Source organism: Amblyraja radiata, chromosome 15, assembly GCF_010909765.2.
Source record: "Amblyraja radiata isolate CabotCenter1 chromosome 15, sAmbRad1.1.pri, whole genome shotgun sequence".
NCBI classification, from domain to species: Eukaryota; Metazoa; Chordata; class Chondrichthyes; order Rajiformes; family Rajidae; genus Amblyraja; species Amblyraja radiata.
The window spans coordinates 44911886-44929769 of NC_045970.1; the positions used below are offsets into that span (position 1 = coordinate 44911886).

General features: G+C 44.6%; 1 protein-coding gene across 39 annotated transcripts in view; it reads left to right on the forward strand.

Moving 5' to 3' along the window:
• ank3 (ankyrin 3) overlaps positions 1-17884 on the forward strand; it is a 523147-nt gene that overhangs the window by 447393 nt on the left and 57870 nt on the right. For 24 of the 39 annotated variants that reach the window (XM_033034307.1, XM_033034304.1, XM_033034328.1 and 21 more), the window contains 4 exons: positions 4873-4932; positions 8445-8551; positions 11344-11568; positions 14071-14225. In XM_033034307.1, coding sequence (XP_032890198.1) covers positions 4873-4932; positions 8445-8551; positions 11344-11568; positions 14071-14225 — 547 coding nt within the window. The remainder of the gene's footprint in view (positions 1-4872; positions 4933-8444; positions 8552-11343; positions 11569-14070; positions 14226-17884) is intronic. The other 15 variants (XM_033034305.1, XM_033034311.1, XM_033034315.1 and 12 more) reach the window with 2 other exon arrangements.

Below are 17884 nucleotides of genomic sequence, written 5' to 3' on the forward strand. Positions count from 1 at the left end.
TCAGCAAGGTGTAAAAGGACCCGTTGCGTGAGTTCACACTAAGGAGGTGGAACTTCCTCAACTGTCCTCCCCTCCCCCCAACCTTCTCCCCATTCATGTTCTTTTCCCTGTGAATTCCCTCATTATTCCTTTGTTTGTGTCCTCAGTTTTAATAATCCTCAGCAAAGCCAAATAATGAAGCATAACATTTCTTGACCTTCCACAAACTTGGCTGAATAGAGTTAAATATAACGAGGGGTTGAAGTAGTAGTAGTGACTTGTCTGTGACAGCAGTCCTTGCCAGTTTTCCCAGCCTCAGCACTTACAGAGCCTCTTCATTGTTGGTCTATATTGTTGCAAATTCCTCACTGCCCACCACTGACAGTTTCTCAAAGCAAGAGAATAATATTAGTGCTTGGATATCAGTACTTATTTAACTTAGTTTAGTTTAGAGATACAGTGCGGAATTTGGCCCTTTGGCCCACCATATCTGCACTGACTAGCGATCCCTGTACACTAATACTACCCCCCCCCCCACACGCTAGGGGTAATTTTACATTTATAGACAATGAACAATAGGTGCAGGAGTAGGCCATTCGGCCCTTTAAGCCAGCACCGCCATTTAATGTGATCATGGCTGATCATCCACAATCAGTACCCCATTTCTGCCTTCTCCCCATATCCCTTAACTCCACTATCCCTAAGAGCTCTATCTAACTGCCAAGCAAATTAACCTACAAGCCTGTAGGTCTTTGGAGTGTGGGAGGAAGCCAAAGATCTCGGAGAAAACCCACGCAGGTCACAGGGAGATCGTGCAAACTCCTTACAGACAGCACCCATAGTCAGGATCGAACCCGGGTCTCTGGCGCTGTAGGGCAGCAACTCTACTGCTACGCCACCATGCCGCCACTAATGAGCCGTGCCGCCACTTAGTTTAGAGCTATAGCACAGGAACAGGCCCTACAGCCCACTGAGTCAGTGTCGGCCATTGATCACCCGTTCAAACTAGTTCTATATTATTCCACTTTCTCATCCACGCCCTGCACACTGGGAGCAATTTACAGAGGCTGATCAACCCACAAACCCGCACGTCTTTGGGATGTGGGAGGAAACCGACGCAGTCACAGGGAGCACGTACAAACTCCATACAGACAGCACCCGAGGTCAAGACTGAACCCGGGCCTCTGGCGCTGTTAGGCAGTGGCTCTGCCCTTATTGCTAGGTAGCCTGAGGTGGTGAGGAATCGATCACCGTGTGTGGAGCTGACTTTGTGTGGCGCTTGCAGCAAGAAAATGTGCAGCAAATTCCCTTCCTTGAAGTCCATAAGTGATAGGAGCAGAATTAGGCACCATGGCCCATCATGGCTACTCCGCCCTTCAATCACGGTTGATCTATCTTTCCCTCTCAACCCCATTCTCCTGCCTTCTCCCCATAACCCCTGAAGGACCAATTTGGTGCCAGGATAAATATTCCAGCTCTTTGAATTCTGATTTGCAATGTTTCACGTTGGAAGTTGAACTTGCACCATCTGAGTTGCCAGTTCTCTTGTGAATTTCTGCTGTGCTTTTTTCTCACCAGGAATCAACTTGTTAAAATACAGGTTGAGTTTAAATTATCAGACGTCTTAATACTGACTAAATTTTGGTTTCTAGTTTGACCTGACCCACGCAGCTGTAAACATTCAATGATGTGGGGATGAGGGGTGATCTTATTGAGGCATATAAAATCATGAGAGAAATAGATCGGGTAGATGCACAGAGTCTGTTGCCCAGAGTAGGTTGAAATGAGGACATAGGTTCATTGTGAAGGGTAAAGATTTAATAGGAATCTGAGGGGTAACTTTTTCACCCAAATGGTGGTGGGTGTATGGAGCAAGCTGCCAGAGGAAGTAGTTGAGGCAGGGACTCTGCCTACGTTTAAGAAACAGTTAGACAGGTACATGGACAGGTTTGGAGGAATATGGGGCAAACGCAGGCAGGTGGGACTAGTGTAGCTGGGACATGTTGGCCGGTGTGGGTAAGTTGGGCCGAAGGGCCTGTTTCCACACTGTATGACGCTATGACTTTATTTCCAACCTAGTTTAAGAATACACCTCCCGTTCCCTTCTTCATGCCCATTCTCACTCACTATGGGCAAACCTAAGGGACATGGGGGAAAAAAGCAGGAACGGGGTACTGATTCTGGATGATCAACCATGATCATATTGAATGGCGATGCTGGCTCGAAGGACAGAATGGCCTACTGCTGCACCTATTGTCTATGTTTCAAACTTTGAAGGAGGCATTACTGAAGTTTGGCAGGTCCACTGACGACTAGGCAGACATGCCTGAGGAGTCGGATGGTGATTGTGTAAAGTGCTGGAGTGCTTCATAATAATGTAATACCGAGCTATTATTCATATCTGACATACAGGTGTCAGAGGAGAAAGGGAGAAGGCAGGAGAATGGGGTTAGGAAGGAAAGATAGATCAGCCATGATTGAATGGCGGAGTAGACTTGATGAGCCGAATGGCCTATTTCTGCTCCTATCACTTATGATACACTCTGAGCATAATGTTACAGACGACTTCAAGCAAATCAGGCAGCATGTGAGAATATAAACTCCAAATGCTCGGCACAAAGAATTTCTGGACATTGAATAGTTTTAATCCTGAATGCGAATTCTTTTCACTTTAGATTAAATGCAATACCTTGTGATTAGTTTTATTTGAACGACTGGGAAGGGAAGCATTGTTTTTGCTTTTGATTTCTGTTTTCTCATTGTCATTGCATTTGTTTGTTTGTCTACCCGCAAATCCAGGGTGACTAAAAAGGGGGGGGTGAAATTAAAGGTAGACACAAAGTGCTGGAGTAACTTAAAGGGGTCAGATAGCCTCTGGAGAAAAAGGAGGGGGGGGGGGGGACTGGAGGCGAGAAAGGACCAGGACAAATTAGGACTGGCAACAGATGACCTCGGGTAGGGATGTTCCCTGGTAGGCCAATTTTTGACAAGAGAAGGTGTGATCTCAAGAGGAATCCGTTGTTGCGAACTGCAGAACGGTTAAACTACTAGGGTGGAGGAAGGGGGACAAGAGGGGAGGGTGGGGAGGGGAGTGTGAGGTGAAGTTACTTAAAATTAAAGAAGTTAACATTGATATCGCTGGGTTGTAAGCTGCCCAAGCAAAATGGGAGGTGCTGTTCCTCCAATTCACATGTGTACTCACACTGCCAATGGAGGAGGCCCAGGACAGAAAGGTCAGTGTGGGAATGGGAATGGTTAGCAACTGGGAGATCCCTTTAGGCCTTGGCTTACCCAGCGTGAGTGTTCACCAAAACAGTTGCTGAGTGTTTCCGTGGTCTCGCCGATGTACAAGAGCCCACATCGGGAACAACAGATGCAATGGATGCGGTCAGAGGAAATGCACATGAAGAAAACAAAGTGTTTACTTAAAGGGCTGTCCCACTGTACGAGCTAATTCAAGAGTTCTCCCCTGATTCGAACTCGGAGAATTACGGTAATAGCCGCTCGTAGGTACTCGGGGCTCTCGTGGACATTTTTCAACATGTTTACTTAAGGGCAGAAAGGTCAGTGTGGGAATGGGAATGGTTAGCAACTGGGAGATCCCTTAGGCCTTGGCTTACCCAGCGTGAGTTGGGTAACATGTTGAAAAATCTTCAAGAGTCTTCACGAGCTGTTTCCCGAGTACCTGCCGTTAGCGTTACGAGTCGCTAAGGGACGTCCCGAGCTCCGACGTACATGCAACGTAAATTCTACGTGCTTGCCACGAGTTTGATTTTTTAATAACTCGGGAGAACTCTTGAATTAGCCCGTACAGTGGGACAGGCCCTTTACACAGACTCAGCTATCTGTAATGAATTTCTATCCAAGTGTAAACTGCCCAGTTTGAAGAAGGGTCTCTACCCGAAATGTCGCTCATTCCTTCTCTCCAGAGATGCTGCCTGTCCTGCTGAGTTACTCCAGCATTTTGTGTGTGCCCAGTTTAATTCATGTATTGGCATGCAGTGTCCCTTGGTGATGGCAGGGTTGATTGTGCAAGGCTTTCACCGCTATTATATAGATAAGCGATCGCCAGCCAATGGATTTGTGGCCGCTATCTATGGAAACAAATTGCTTGACCCTACTAAGTCAGAGGGGAAACGAACAAAGTCCGACAAAAAACTGAAAGGCAAAGTCAGAGGCGCGACCACGCTTAAAGGAGTAATACCAGCGGTAAACTGTGCCCCGTCTATATTGAAATGACATGTGTTTTTTTTATAAATTAACTACTCAAAGAAAAACGGTTAACCATTGTGAACCTTGCAGCTCCAATCTTGGGCAAGCTTTGCAAAAGAGAGGCAACATTGGAGGCTGTACGGGTCCACCACCGATTTTCTAGCACCCTTGGTTCCAGAGCCTCTCCGGTTTATCGATTTTTCAGGAACCCAGGGGTCATGGCCTCTGAGAGGAGTCCAATGGTACTGGAACAGTCGGCCTTGGAAGCCGAAGGGACAGTGATACCCAGGTCCGCAAAGTCGGACTTGGAAGTCGGCTATGGGAACGGATCTGCCAGCACCAGCCGGGCCAGAGTTCTAGAGCCGGGTCCAGCCGCAGGGGGCAAATTGAACCGAGGATGTCCCAATGAGGTTGAGGTCGGCCGCCTTACCCGTCCTTGGCGCCACATTTTCGGGGGGCTTCTGGGGGAGGGATTTCACTTACTCTCTCGTGATTTTGTTCGAATCAAAGCAGTTGCTGAAAAATTGTTGGTGGACCTGTATTAATACAACGGAGGCTCCGTTATTTAAAGGGAACTTCTGCATCACTTCTATTCTTGTCTTCATTCTTGTCAACTCCCGAGTTCCTGAGAGTATCTTTTGAGGTTAAAGGGCATCTCTGATTTTCCTCCCGGTCCATCAGGGTTTCCAACCAGAGCTTGCGCATTCCATGGGTGGGCTAATAGTGTGCAACTCCCTGAAGGTAAGCAATTATTTACTGCCAGCTTGCTGCTTCAAATCAGGAGGTTAAAGTTAACTTGTGTGTGTCATGCTAGTGTTTTAATCCATTTTCCCCTAAATATTTTAGTTTCCAGATGGCGATGTTCAGATCGTACAGTTTTGTAGTGCCAGGTTCATAGAAACATAGAAAACAGGTGCAGGAGTAGGCCATTCGGCCCTTAGAGCCAGCACCGCCATTCAATATGATCATGGCTGATCATCCAAAATCAGTACCCAGTTCCTGCTTTCTCCCCATATCCCTTGATTTTCATAGGTCATGGGAGCAGAAATAGGCCATTCGGCCCACCGAGTTTACCCCGCCATTCAATCATGGTTGATCTATCTTTCCCTCTCAACCCCATTCTCCTCCCTTCTCCCCATAACCCTTGACACAAAGGAAGCCAGTCTTGTTTGTGTTGACATTCTTTAGCTACCCAAGCCCTTTATTCTGCCTTCTCTCTGAACAGTTGTTTTCATTTTTCACTTCCCAGTTTTCATCCGCATTCCTTTTAAAAGCTATTTTGGATTTATTTTCCTTGCCATGGTTTCCAGTGGGAGAATGTACTTTTATTTTGAAACTCTAAACGTTGGTTGACAAGCTTAACATTGTTCCTAACACACTACTGAGTGAATACCACCTTTTCATTCTGAAAACCTCTCCTAATTTTGTGTACCGCTTATTAGATTGTTCAGAATTATTCACTCCACCTCCGGTTATCTGCTTCCTAGCCTGATGACGTTTTTCAGTGTGAACATTTACTTTTAGTTTAGAGATACAGCGTGGAAACAGGCCCTCCGGCCCACTAAGTCCGCACCGACTAACGATCCCTGCACAGTAACACTATCCTACACAGACACAAGACAATTTTACATTTACACCAAGCCAGTTAACCAACAAACCTGTACGTCTTTGGAGTGTGGGAGGAAACTGGAGCACCCGGAGAAAACCCATGCAGGTCACCCAGAGAATGTGCAAACTCCGTACAGACAGCACCCGTAGTCAGGATCGAAACCGGGTCACTGGTGCTGTAAGGCAACAACTCTACCACTGCACCACCATGCTGCCCTTTCCTGAATGCATGATATAATTATTGGAGGAATTGTTTGGAAATTTCTGGCGCTTGCTTGCATGTCGATTTTAAGATGGCTGTACATTTTCATCTTACAATTTTCAAAACTAATTTTTATTTCAATTGGGTAAAGAGCTTCACAACTTCGACCTAGCGATAATGAAGGAACAGAAATGTATTTCCATGTCAGGATAGTTTAGTTTAGAGATACAGCGCGGAAACAGGCCCTTCGGCCCATCAAGTCCACACCGACCAGCAATCACCACACATTAACGCTATACTACACACACTAGGGAACATTTTGACACACACACCAAACCAAGTAATCTACATACCTGTACGTCTTTGGAGTGTGGGAAACTAAAGGATCTCGGAGAAAACCCACGTGGTCACGAGGAGAATGTACAAACTCCGTACGGACAGCACCCGTAGTCGGGATCGAACCTGGGTCTCTGGCGCTGTAAGGCAGCAACTCTACCGCTGTGCCACTGTGCCGCAGTGTGGACTTAGTTTAGTTTATTATTGACACGTGTACCGAGGTACAGTGAGAAGCTTCTGTATGTGTGCTATCCAGTCAGAGAAAAGGCTATACATGAATGGCGGCACAGTGGTGCATGAATAGAGTTGCTGCCTTAGTGCCAGAAACCTGAGTTCGACCCTGACCACGGGTGCTGTCTGTATGGAGTTTGTACATTCTCCCTGTGACCACGTGGGTGCTCTGGTTTTCTCCCACATTCTAAAGATGTGCAGGTTAATTGACCTCTGTAAATTGTCCCCTTCGGCCCAACGAGTCCGTTCCGACCAGTGATCACCCCGTGCAGCCATTGAAGCCCTTTAACCTATAAACCTGTACGCCTTTGGAATGTGGGAGAAAACTGGAGATCCCCGGGGGGGGGGGAAAAAAACATGCTGTGACAGGGAGAACTTACAAACTCCGTACAGACAGCACCCGTAGTCCGGATCGAACCTAGGTCTCTGGCGCTGTTAGGCAGCATCACTACCTCTGCGCCACCGTGCCGCCCTGCATCCTTGACATCCTTCGTCCTGTACATAACACACTGAGAGAAGTGAACAGGCCATTAATTGGTGTTTGATGAACTGTGTTGTGTGCAAACATCTTGGTTTGTTTCCTGTGCGACAAGGTGACCATTCTTCAGAAGTACTTCATTAACTGTGAAGTGCTTCTGGATTTCCTGAAAAAGGACATTTAAGGAAGTTATTTAAAGTTACGTTCATTTTGGTCAATCACTCCAATATGCAATCTCCTGAAACATTTTCAGTCCGGTTCATCTTTAAATGTACGATAATTCTGGTGTTTAACATTTAACATTAAGCGTTAGTTTAACATTTCTTTTGTTTGAAAAGTGTCACTTAAATATTTCAAATATTTATCTCCCTTTGGAAACCCATTAGATTTTCAATGGATTAATCCCCCTTTGCACTCTTTGTTTATTCTTGGCATACTTAACGAATGTTTGTTGTTCTTCACATTTCCAGCTATGTTGTTAATGGTATCCTTATGTCGCCTCTAGTTTTATTATTTTCTTTGTCCTATCGTTAGAAATCTTTCCTCTTTCCTGAATGAGTTTGTTTGATCCAAATTCAAATACTACTCAAATGTTTTGCTGGTGGGCACAAAATGCTGGAGTAACTCAGAGGGTCAGGCAGCATCTCTGGAGAGACGATTTCGAGTTGAGATCCTTCTTCAAGAATGAACTCCCCTTGTGTTTTATATTAGAATTATTCCTCTTTTCTACTATCATCCCCATTTACACACCCTATGCATACAGTCTCTGCCTTAAAATCTCATGGATTAAAGCATAATGTTGTAGGTGTCTTTTAGTTTTCATAATCCTATCGCAATCTTGAAGATCATAAATTCTCAATGCCTTGGTACTCCTTCACTTCATTGTCTTTCCTTCATTCGTTAGAATGACGCACTTTAACACATTCTTATCAGACTGTGTTAGAAACAGGTCCATCATAACTCAAGTAAATTTTCATTCAGAAGCAGATTATATTTCTCATGGGCTCCAATTTTTGTGAGGTGTGTTGAAGACTTGGTCCTACATCTTCCAAAGAATGCTACAAGTCTCTATGATCATTTAGAAATATACAGCATGGAAACAGGCCCTTTCGCCCAACTTGCCTATGCTAACCAAAATGCACCATCTACATTTGTCCCCCCCCCCTGCCCCCATTTGGCCTATACACATCACCCAAGGATGCTGCCTGTCCCGCTGAGTTACTCCAGCATTTTGTGTCTATCTTCGAGCGCCTGTCCCTCTTGAGTTCCTCGGTCTCTGGAATATTGGATGGAGGGAAATACCACTTGGTACTATCACATGCAAACATGCATATTTGATTTGATTTGTTTTGATATTATTGTGACTGTTTATTTCCCCTGTCAACCTTCTTCCTGTAGCACCTTGCGGTTTCTCGGGAGTACGACTGCGACTCTTTGAAAAGATTCAGCTGGACGGCAGATACACTGGACAACGTCAACCTCATCTCCAGCCCCATCCATTCGGGGTAAATTGCAGTTTGCGTAATCCAGAATGATTTGTGAAATGTCTTGCAGGCAATATCCTTGCTGAATTTACAGAGGTTAAGTTTAGTTTTGTTTGAAGATACAATGTGGAAGCAGGCACTTCGGCCTACCGAATCCGCGCCGACCAGCGACCAACGCACTAGGGACAATTTACAGAAGCCCAATTAACCTACAAACCCGCATGTCTTTGGAATGTGGGAGAAAACCGGAGCACCCGGTGGAAACCCACGTGGTCACATGGAGAATGTTCAAACTATCTACGGACAGTGCCCATATTCAGGATTGAACCCGGGTCTCTGGGGCTGTGAGACAGCAACAACTCTACCGCTGTGCCAATGTTCCGTCCTTCCAGTGAGGATGCTTTAATGGACGTTTAGGTGTTTCGGTTACACAAAGCGTTCTTTCTTCCTATCTATTCGATGTATTTCAAAAGTTGAATCCCCTCCACTGCTGGTTTCTTAAGATTCGGCGTGGTGGTTACATATTTAACATAAAAAGGAAGAGAAGTCTTGTATTCAGTTAAAATGTAGAAACAAGGAACTGCAGGTGAAGAAGGGTTTCTCCAGACTGAGTCTGGGGAGAGGGAGACACAGAGATAAGGAAGTGTAAGGTGTGAAACTGAGACAAAGGGGAGGGTGTTGCATAACTCTAGTCTGAGGGAGGAGGAGAACTTCAAAGTAGACATACCTTGAGGAGATTTTGCACTGTTTAGGGGAAAGTCTAGCTCCTTATAGCTCCTAGAGGTGCATGGTATTTGTGATTAATTTATTTTAGTGTATTATGGTCAAGGAGCCTTCAAATTCCGGTACTGTGGACTGGCTTACATTAACGCACTGTGATCCATGTAACATGAGCATTGTTAAAAGTAAGTAATAAAAACATAGCAACTGAAGATGACATTGATTGAACAATCCCATCCCTTGGAAACAAGGCACTTTAAGAAGCGAGGGAGGATTTGTCTAAGTTTGTAGAATTTTATTTAAAAACATAACAAAAGACAAATCCAGCATCTGCAGTTCTTTCTTACACAAAAGACAAATCCTTTCATATTGCAAATCAAAGCAGCATTCATGATAAAATACAATGCCTCACAGGGCTGAGTTCCAGTTCCAGTAATTTTTATAGAGCACAGTGAATTATTCTCAGGCTTCCACCAGAAGAATATTCCAGTCTTAAAAAAAAAAAAAAAAAAACTAGAAAGTGCCATGGAGTACTTTGACAAGGTTTTGGCATCCGAACAATTCAACTCCAGTTTGATAGACTGCATTCCAGCAGGGATTTCTTTGGCTGTTTGCTGAACTTGGTATGTGCCCTTGCCACATGATGCAGTGAAAACGCAAAGATTAATTTCATCTAATCCCAGATGATCGCAGAATAATCCGAATTTAAAATATGTTGCATAAAACTTGCTGTTTAGCGTTTTGGATATTTGCAATTGGGACAATATTTTATATCTGGGAAGTTCTCTGACATCCCAGTGGATGGTAAATAGCACTTAATTGGGGGTTTTGAAGAAAAAGGAAAAAAACAGCAGATGGATAGCAGGTCAGGCAGTTTCTTTTGAAAGAGAAAAACAGAACATTTCAGATTGACAAATTTACAGCAAAACGGACAATTTGAAGCGTAGATGGTGGGGGAAAAACGCATTTTACAGTTAAGTTTATTGTTGCATGTGCCGAGGTACAGTGAAAAGCTTTTGGTGCGTGCTATCCAGTCAGCTGTAAGACAATGCATGATTGCAATCGAGCAAATGTGTTTTTAAGTTGCAGAGAAAGGGAAGGATGTATTCCCATTACCTTCTCATTTCCAGGCTGTCTATGTTTGTCCAGGTTGTCTCCCAGCAAGGCTGATACCTCCATTCAAGTGAGATGCTCGATATGCTTTCACTATTCTACGTCTAAACAAGCACTTTACAAACTTAAGGGTTAAGAGCAAGAAAGTGACGTTTGGTTAAGCCAAGTGAGTTTATTGTCATGTGTCCCAGATATGAGAGAGTCCAGGAACAAGAATAAAAGGTCTGAAGAGGGGTTTCGGCCCGAAACGTCGCCTATTTCCTTCGCTCCATAGATGCTGCTGCACCCGCTGAGTTTCCCCAGCAATTTTGTGTACCTAAGAATAAAAGGACGTTCCTTTCGGAGCCAGAAGGCAGTGAATCTGCCCATTGCCGCAGACAGCAGTGGAGTCCAAGTCATTGGGTATTTTTAAAGCGAAGATTGATATATTCTTGATTTGTAAGGGCTTCAAAGGTTGGGGGAGAAGGGGTGGGGGCGGAGAATGGGGTTGGGAGGAAAAAATAGACCAACCATGATTGAATGGTGGAACAGACTCAATGGGCCGAATGGCCTAATTCTGCTCCTGCATCTTATGATCATTGGATCTTTTGCATCTGTGAGATAATATATTACAAAGCCTTAGCCTTGGAAAGGGTCGTTGTGCCATTGCATTCCTGCCGAACCATTGAAAAGTCTATCTGATTAGTTCTGTTCCCTTGCTGTTTTACCATAAACCTCCAAATGTTTCCCACTATTGAATGTTGACAACACTGAAGCTGAAAATGGATGGCTGGGAATATTGTGGGTGCTTTCCCCAGTAGCTGCTGATAATTTGCCGATATGTTCGTGAACGGTGGGTAAACAGCCACTGGCTTGCTTCCCTGATCCCGAAGTGACTCGCTCATTCTCGTTTTTTTTTCTCTCTCTCGCTCTCTCTCTCTCTCCCCCCCCTCTCCCTCTCTCCCTCTCTCCCTCTCCCCCTCTCCCTCCCCCCCTTGCAGTTTCCTCGTCAGTTTCATGGTGGACGCCCGCGGCGGCTCGATGCGCGGCAGCCGGCACAACGGCATGCGCATCGTCATCCCGCCCCGCAAGTGCACGGCGCCCACACGCATCACCTGCCGCCTGGTGAAGAGGCACAAGCTGGCAAGCCCGCCGCCCATGGTGGAAGGGGAAGGGTTGGCCAGTCGGCTGGTTGAAGTTGGACCATCAGGTGCCCAGTTCTTGGGGTAAGTTTGCCGCTCTGCACTCGGTGATCCATTCCACACTGCTCACCTTCAACACTTTTTTTGGGTCGTGGATTAACGCTGCCGGTCGCAGATAGCTGTATGCGAGCTCTTGATTTTGGAGGTTGGGGAGGGAGGGGACATTGAAAGCTGACTTTTAACAATTTGTGTGCTGTTTCTTTGCGAGTTCCATCTTCTCAAAAATCAGTCAGTGAGCAGGATAAATGTGGAAGGATGAATGATGGCCAAATTGAAAGACCATAATATTCCATTGGTGGAAAGTAAAATTGGACATGTTTGTCTGTTCAACTGCAAACGCCCAATTTTAAGGTTCCTCTCTGAACAACTGCCACATGGTTCCAACTATTTTGCAGTACCTGGTAACCTTTTTGCTCATTCTGTTTAGAATAAGTTTTGCAAATGCTCCATTCAAATCTTAGATACTGTTCGGAATGACAGTCTCTTCATTGTTTTTTTTCTCCACTTTTTGTTTCCCTTTACTGCTGCATGGATGTTTTTTCAGTAAACTTCACCTTCCTACCAACCCTCCCCCTCTCAACGAGGGTGAGAGCTTGGTTAGCCGAATCCTGCAGCTTGGTCCTCGAGGAACAAATTTTATTGGGTAGGCTGTTTATTAAAAAGATACAAACTGTCACAGCAGATTTTTTTTTTTTTTTTTTTTTTTTTTTTTTTTTTTCTCTCTTCATTTTCTTAGTTATTTATTTGAGTCATTCCCCATGTTTTTCTGTTTTCTTTTTTGGAAAAAAAAAACCACCACACACAACTTTCAGTTCTGTCGCTGAGAGAAAATCATACTGGCTTGATCTATTGAAGCACTGTTGTTTTAAGCTTGGCGCTTACAGGCATGTTTCTAATTCACTGCAATCATTCTGCCACCATAACTGCTTTACATCATCCGTCGGGAATGTTTCAGCTGCATCAACTGCATTCAGTGATAAGTGACAGCTCTTCACATCCAATATTGGGTATAGAGAAGGTATCAGCGGAAATAGGTGCGACTTTTTGTGTCAGGTGGATGGACAGGGTGGTAACAAGAAGTTAAATCGACTGAAGTCAGTAAAAATCGGACAATGGTTCATTTACTTGCCAACTTTTCTGCCGGCCCGGCTAAATGCCTTCCATGTTAACAAAATAATGTGTTAGACGTGCATGGGCCACACTTGTAAAACAATGGGAAAAGTCCACCATAATTTTTTTTCAGACATTCTTAAAAACAGCAAAATTGGTATTTTAACGTGTCTGTCCTCAAAACATTGCAGAAGAATATCTGCTCAAAATTTTTTGATATTTAGTAAGGAGCTAGTCAGATACATCATGGTATTGCTAGCGTTTCTGCTTGGTAAAGTTCGGGTGAAAAACGTGTCCCTCGATTACCAATGGTTTGGTACGTTCTCTATATCCATGTTTTCATTCTGGTTGGCTTGCACCTCACGTAGGAAATGATCAATCTGATGATATGTACTTTCAGTGGACAGTGTAAGTTTTTGGTGCCACGTAAGGCTGTATTTTCAAGGTGGGGCACCAAAGCGTGTTGTATCTCCATTGCATCCTTCAATGATCATGCGCGCATTATCGGCATATTTGTAAGCAAAAAAATAAAAAATAGGGGTTTACTGTGTGTGTGCCCAGCGTTGAATATTATGAAGTGGAATGTTAGAAATGTAAGAAACACGAGAACCATTTCTTCATTTCCAAAATTCTGGCCAACAGAGAGAGAGAGAGAAAGAGAGAGAGAAAGAGAAAGGTCTGGGGTGTGTAACCATAAAATAGCGAATCTTGCATTTTGTTTTTTGTCGATTGTTTCGGTATAAAGTAATGATACTTTCAACAGATGGCAACCTTAATTAAAAGCTTTTGGGGGCAAATTAAATCCTACAAAGGGCTACGAAGTTCCATTCTCGAGCTCAATTCTTTAGTATTTAAGTTGCTAATTATAGAGATTGAATGTGTAAATTGCACTGCCACCAGCAACTTTCTCCTCGCTTAGATTCTGGGGATTTAATCTTCGATTGATTACATAATGCAGCCTGTATAAATGACTGTAAAACACACTGTCCTCATGCTTTCATGAGGGCCATGTCGATATAATATCCTAATGTATTTTTTGTGTTTACATTTTGAGTTTAAATCCTTGTGTTTACAACCTTTTTGACTATGGGTTGTTAAATCTTCACGGAGTCGGACCTTTTCTCCCAGAAACATTAAATGGCCATGAATTGTACTGGAGAAAAAACTCAATTGATAAATTTACTGCAGAGGTGTGAAAACATGTAGCAAAAATGAACGAGCTTTATCTTGAGTGTAGCAATGGTTTCTTCAATCAAAGGATAAAAATGACCCGAGTTTGGGTAGGAGCAGGGTTTAAAAACCCCCCCATCTCAATCACAATGTTGTAAAGGGAAATTCAAATAGCTGTTGGAAGAATTAAGGACATGCCTTGGGGTGCTGAAGAGTGATCATGCAATCAGTGTTTCTTCTTTCCAGCCCTGTGATTGTGGAGATACCACACTTTGGTTCAATGCGAGACAAAGAACGGGAGCTGATCATACTCCGGAGTGAGAATGGGGAAGTCTGGAAGGAGCACCAGTACGACTACAAAGACCAGGAGCTCAATGATATATTAAACGGTATGGATGAAGGTGAGCATCCACTTCCAGCAGCTATTTTGGTTACTGCTTGACGAAACCACTGTTTTTGACCCATTCCAATCGTTATGTCAAGTGCCTGAGAGACCTCTATTTATATTGGTTGCAGCTTTGAAGATCTCCAAAAAGAAGAAAAATAAAGAAATTCCATTTGAAAAAAGTTTGAACGTTGAGGAAAATATTGACACTGTTCTCTTTTCTTTTCTAATGTACAGTGACATTAGCACCATTGGCAATGATAACATTTCTGCAGCTCTGTAGGGCTTTGGTTTGGTCACTTTTGGAGTATTGCGTGCACTTCTGGACGCCCCATGACAAAGATGAGGAAGCTTTGGAGAGGATGCAGAGGTGGTTTCCCAGAATGTTGCCTGTTTCAGCTACAGGGAGAGGTTGGATAGACTCAGATTGTTTTCTCTGGATCATTGGTGGTTGAGGGAGACACGATGGAAGTACATTAAATTATTAGAGGCATAGATAAGGTAGACAGTCAGAGTCTTTTCCCCAGGGTGCAAATGTCCAACACTAGAGGCCACAGCTGTAAGGTGAGAGGGGGGAGGTTTAATGTCCATGTGCCGGGGCAAGTTTTTATATTTACACAGGGAGTGATGGGGATCTGGCCAGTGGTGATGCTGGAGGCAGTAATGTAATGCTGGCTTCGAATGGTGCTGGTCAGACCACATTTGGAATATTGTGAGCAGTTTTGGGCCACATATCTGAGGAAGGATGTGCTGGCATTGGAGAGAGTCCAGAGGGGGGTTTAGGAGAATGAACCCAGTTAATGGATGAGGAGCGTTTGAATTCTCTGGCCCTGTACTCACTGGAGTTTGAGAAGGGATGTCATTGAAACCTACCAAATAGCGACATGCCTAGATAGAGTGGATATGGAGAGGATGTTTCCAGTTGTGGGAGAGTCTCGGACCAGAAGGCACAGCCTCAGAATAAAAAGAAGTACCTTTAGAAAGGAGATGAGGAGGAATTTCTTTAGCCAGATGGTGGCAAATCTATGGAATTCATTGCCTCAGACAGCAGTGCTGCCCCAGTCATTGGATATTTTTAAGACTGAGATTGATAGGTTCTGGATTAGTAAGAGGGTCAAAGGTTATGCGGAGATGGCAGGAGAGCGGGGTTGAGAGGGAAAAATAGATCAGCCTTGATCGAATGGCGGAGTGGACTCGATGGGCCTCAAAGGGCTAATTCTGATCCTACATCTTAAGATTTGTGGCCCGATTAGTAACGCAGCTCCCGTATCTCTGCTGCCACCCTCTCCATCACGTATGAAGCACCGAAAGGCCAGAACACTGAGCTGTCAGTCGTGTCTCTTCCAGTTATGTTTTTCCCAATGGCCCCAACATCACAGTCCCAAGCACCATTCCAAACACTTTAATTTCATCTGCTTTCTCCACAATAACCCTTGCAGTGAAATAAACACTTGTCAGCCTATCACCATTACCATATTCCTTCATCTCTCCCTGGCTGTCCTTCCTTTTGAGACCAGCTGGTCCTAACCTGTACCTTCCTATCATTCCGACCAATTTCTGACCAACTATCCTGGTTCCACAACTTCACAAGTTATAGGAGTAGAATTAGGCCATTCGGCCCATCGAGTCTACTCTGCCATTCAATCATGGCTGATCTCTGCCTCCTAATCCCATTTTCCTGCCTTCTCCCCATAACCCATGACACCCGTTCTACTCAAGAATTTGTCTATCTCTGCCTTAAATATCCACTGACTTGGCCTCCACAGTCCTCTGTGGCAATGAGTTCCACAGATTAACTTCCTTCTGACTAAAGAAGTTCCTCCTCACCTCCTTTCTGAGGCTATGGCATCTGGTCCTAGACTCTCTCACCAGTGGAAAAATCCTCTCCACATCCACTCTCTCTATGCCTTTCATTATTCTGTAAGATTCACTGAAGTCCCTCGCCCCTCAACCAGCGAGTAGAGGCCCACTGCTGTCATCATATGCTAACCCACTCATTCCTGGAATCATTCTTGTAAACCTCCTCTGTTCCCACCCACAGCCCACTCCCCTGGGACCACACCTTAGCAGCAAACATCCCAAAATGTTTGATCCACCAACTTTAATATTCTTACAATGCCTGCACTAAACAGGGAGCAGTTTTAGCCAAACAGCCTGGCACACATTAATCCTCTGTGATAGACACAAAATGCTGGAGTAACTCAGTAGGACAGGCAGCATTTCTGGATAGAACGAATGGGTGACATTTCGGGTTGAGACCCTTCTTTAGACTGAGAGTCAGGGGAGAGGGAGATGTGGAAAGGCAAGGTGTGAAAACGAGAGACCAAAGGGGACAAAAAGTTCAAGGAACATGTAGAATAGATCATTGTTAGATAGGGGAAGGTGACAACGGGGTGTACAAAGATAACATTTAACCAGGAGGACAGTCGACCTAGTCAGAGAACTAGGATGGGGGAGGAATGGAAAGAGAGGGAAAGCAAATGTTAATTGAAGTTATAGAAGTCAATATTCATACCACTGGGTTATAAGGTGACCCAGCAAAATATGAGATGCTGTTTCTCCAATTTGCATTGGGCCTCACTCTGACAATGGTGGAGGCCCAGGACAGAAAGGTCAGTGTGGGAATGGGAGGGGGGAGTTAATGTGTTTAGCAACCGGAAGATCAGGTAGGCCTATGCGGACTGAGCGGAGGCGTTCAGCGAAATAACCGCCGAGCCAGCACTTGGTCTCGCCGATATATAGGATCTGCGTCATTCCCACTAAAATTGGTTTCCTTGCGTCTTAAATGGGCAGAAGTAACACCCATGGGATCTTGCACTTAGATTAACACCAAATTGACGCAAATGTGGTTGGTGGCATTTGCACCTTTCAGCAATTTACACAGCAATGAGTCATTTCTGTGGTTACACTTTTGGTCCATTTACTTAAGTGAAGCATTTACTCATGCATGCCAAATGTTTGGTTCAGGAAGGGGAGTTTGCCAAGAAATTTGTTGCAAAAAAATAGGGATTTGAGAGGAAGAGTGACGCAGCTGCAGTAAGTAAGAGAAGGGAAAAAAAACAGACTCCAAATGAGATGACTGAAGGGTGGAAAGATCGCAAACAGAAAGCTATGAACACGGCACGGTGACTCAGAGGTAGAGTTGCTGCCTTACAGCACCAGAGAACTGGGTTCGATCCGGGCTCTGACTGTATCGAGTTGGTACGTTCTCCCTGTGACCTGCGTGGGTTTTCTCTGGGAGCTCCGGTTTGTAGGCTAATTGGCTTGGTAAAATTGTAAATTGGCCCTAGTGTGTGTAGGATAGTGCTAGTGTGCAGGGATCGCTGGTCGGCGCGGACTCGGTGGGCCGAAGAGCCGGTTTCCGCGCTGTGTCTCTAAATTAAACCAAATGCAACTGCACAGACGAGTGGGAATTACTTACCATTGACCACACATATGAGGCATTGAATATAAGAGTCGAGAAGCTGTGTCGCAGTTTTATACGACTTGGGTTAGGCCGCATTTGCAATATCGTGTGCAGTTCTGGCAACTCCATTGCAGAAAGGATGTGGAGGCTTTGGAGAGGGTGCAGAAGAGGTTTACCAAAATGCTTCCTTATTAGCTATAAGGAGAGAATTGGTCACGTGGATCGTTTTCTCTGGAACATCAGAGCTTGAAGAAAGACATGATAGAGGG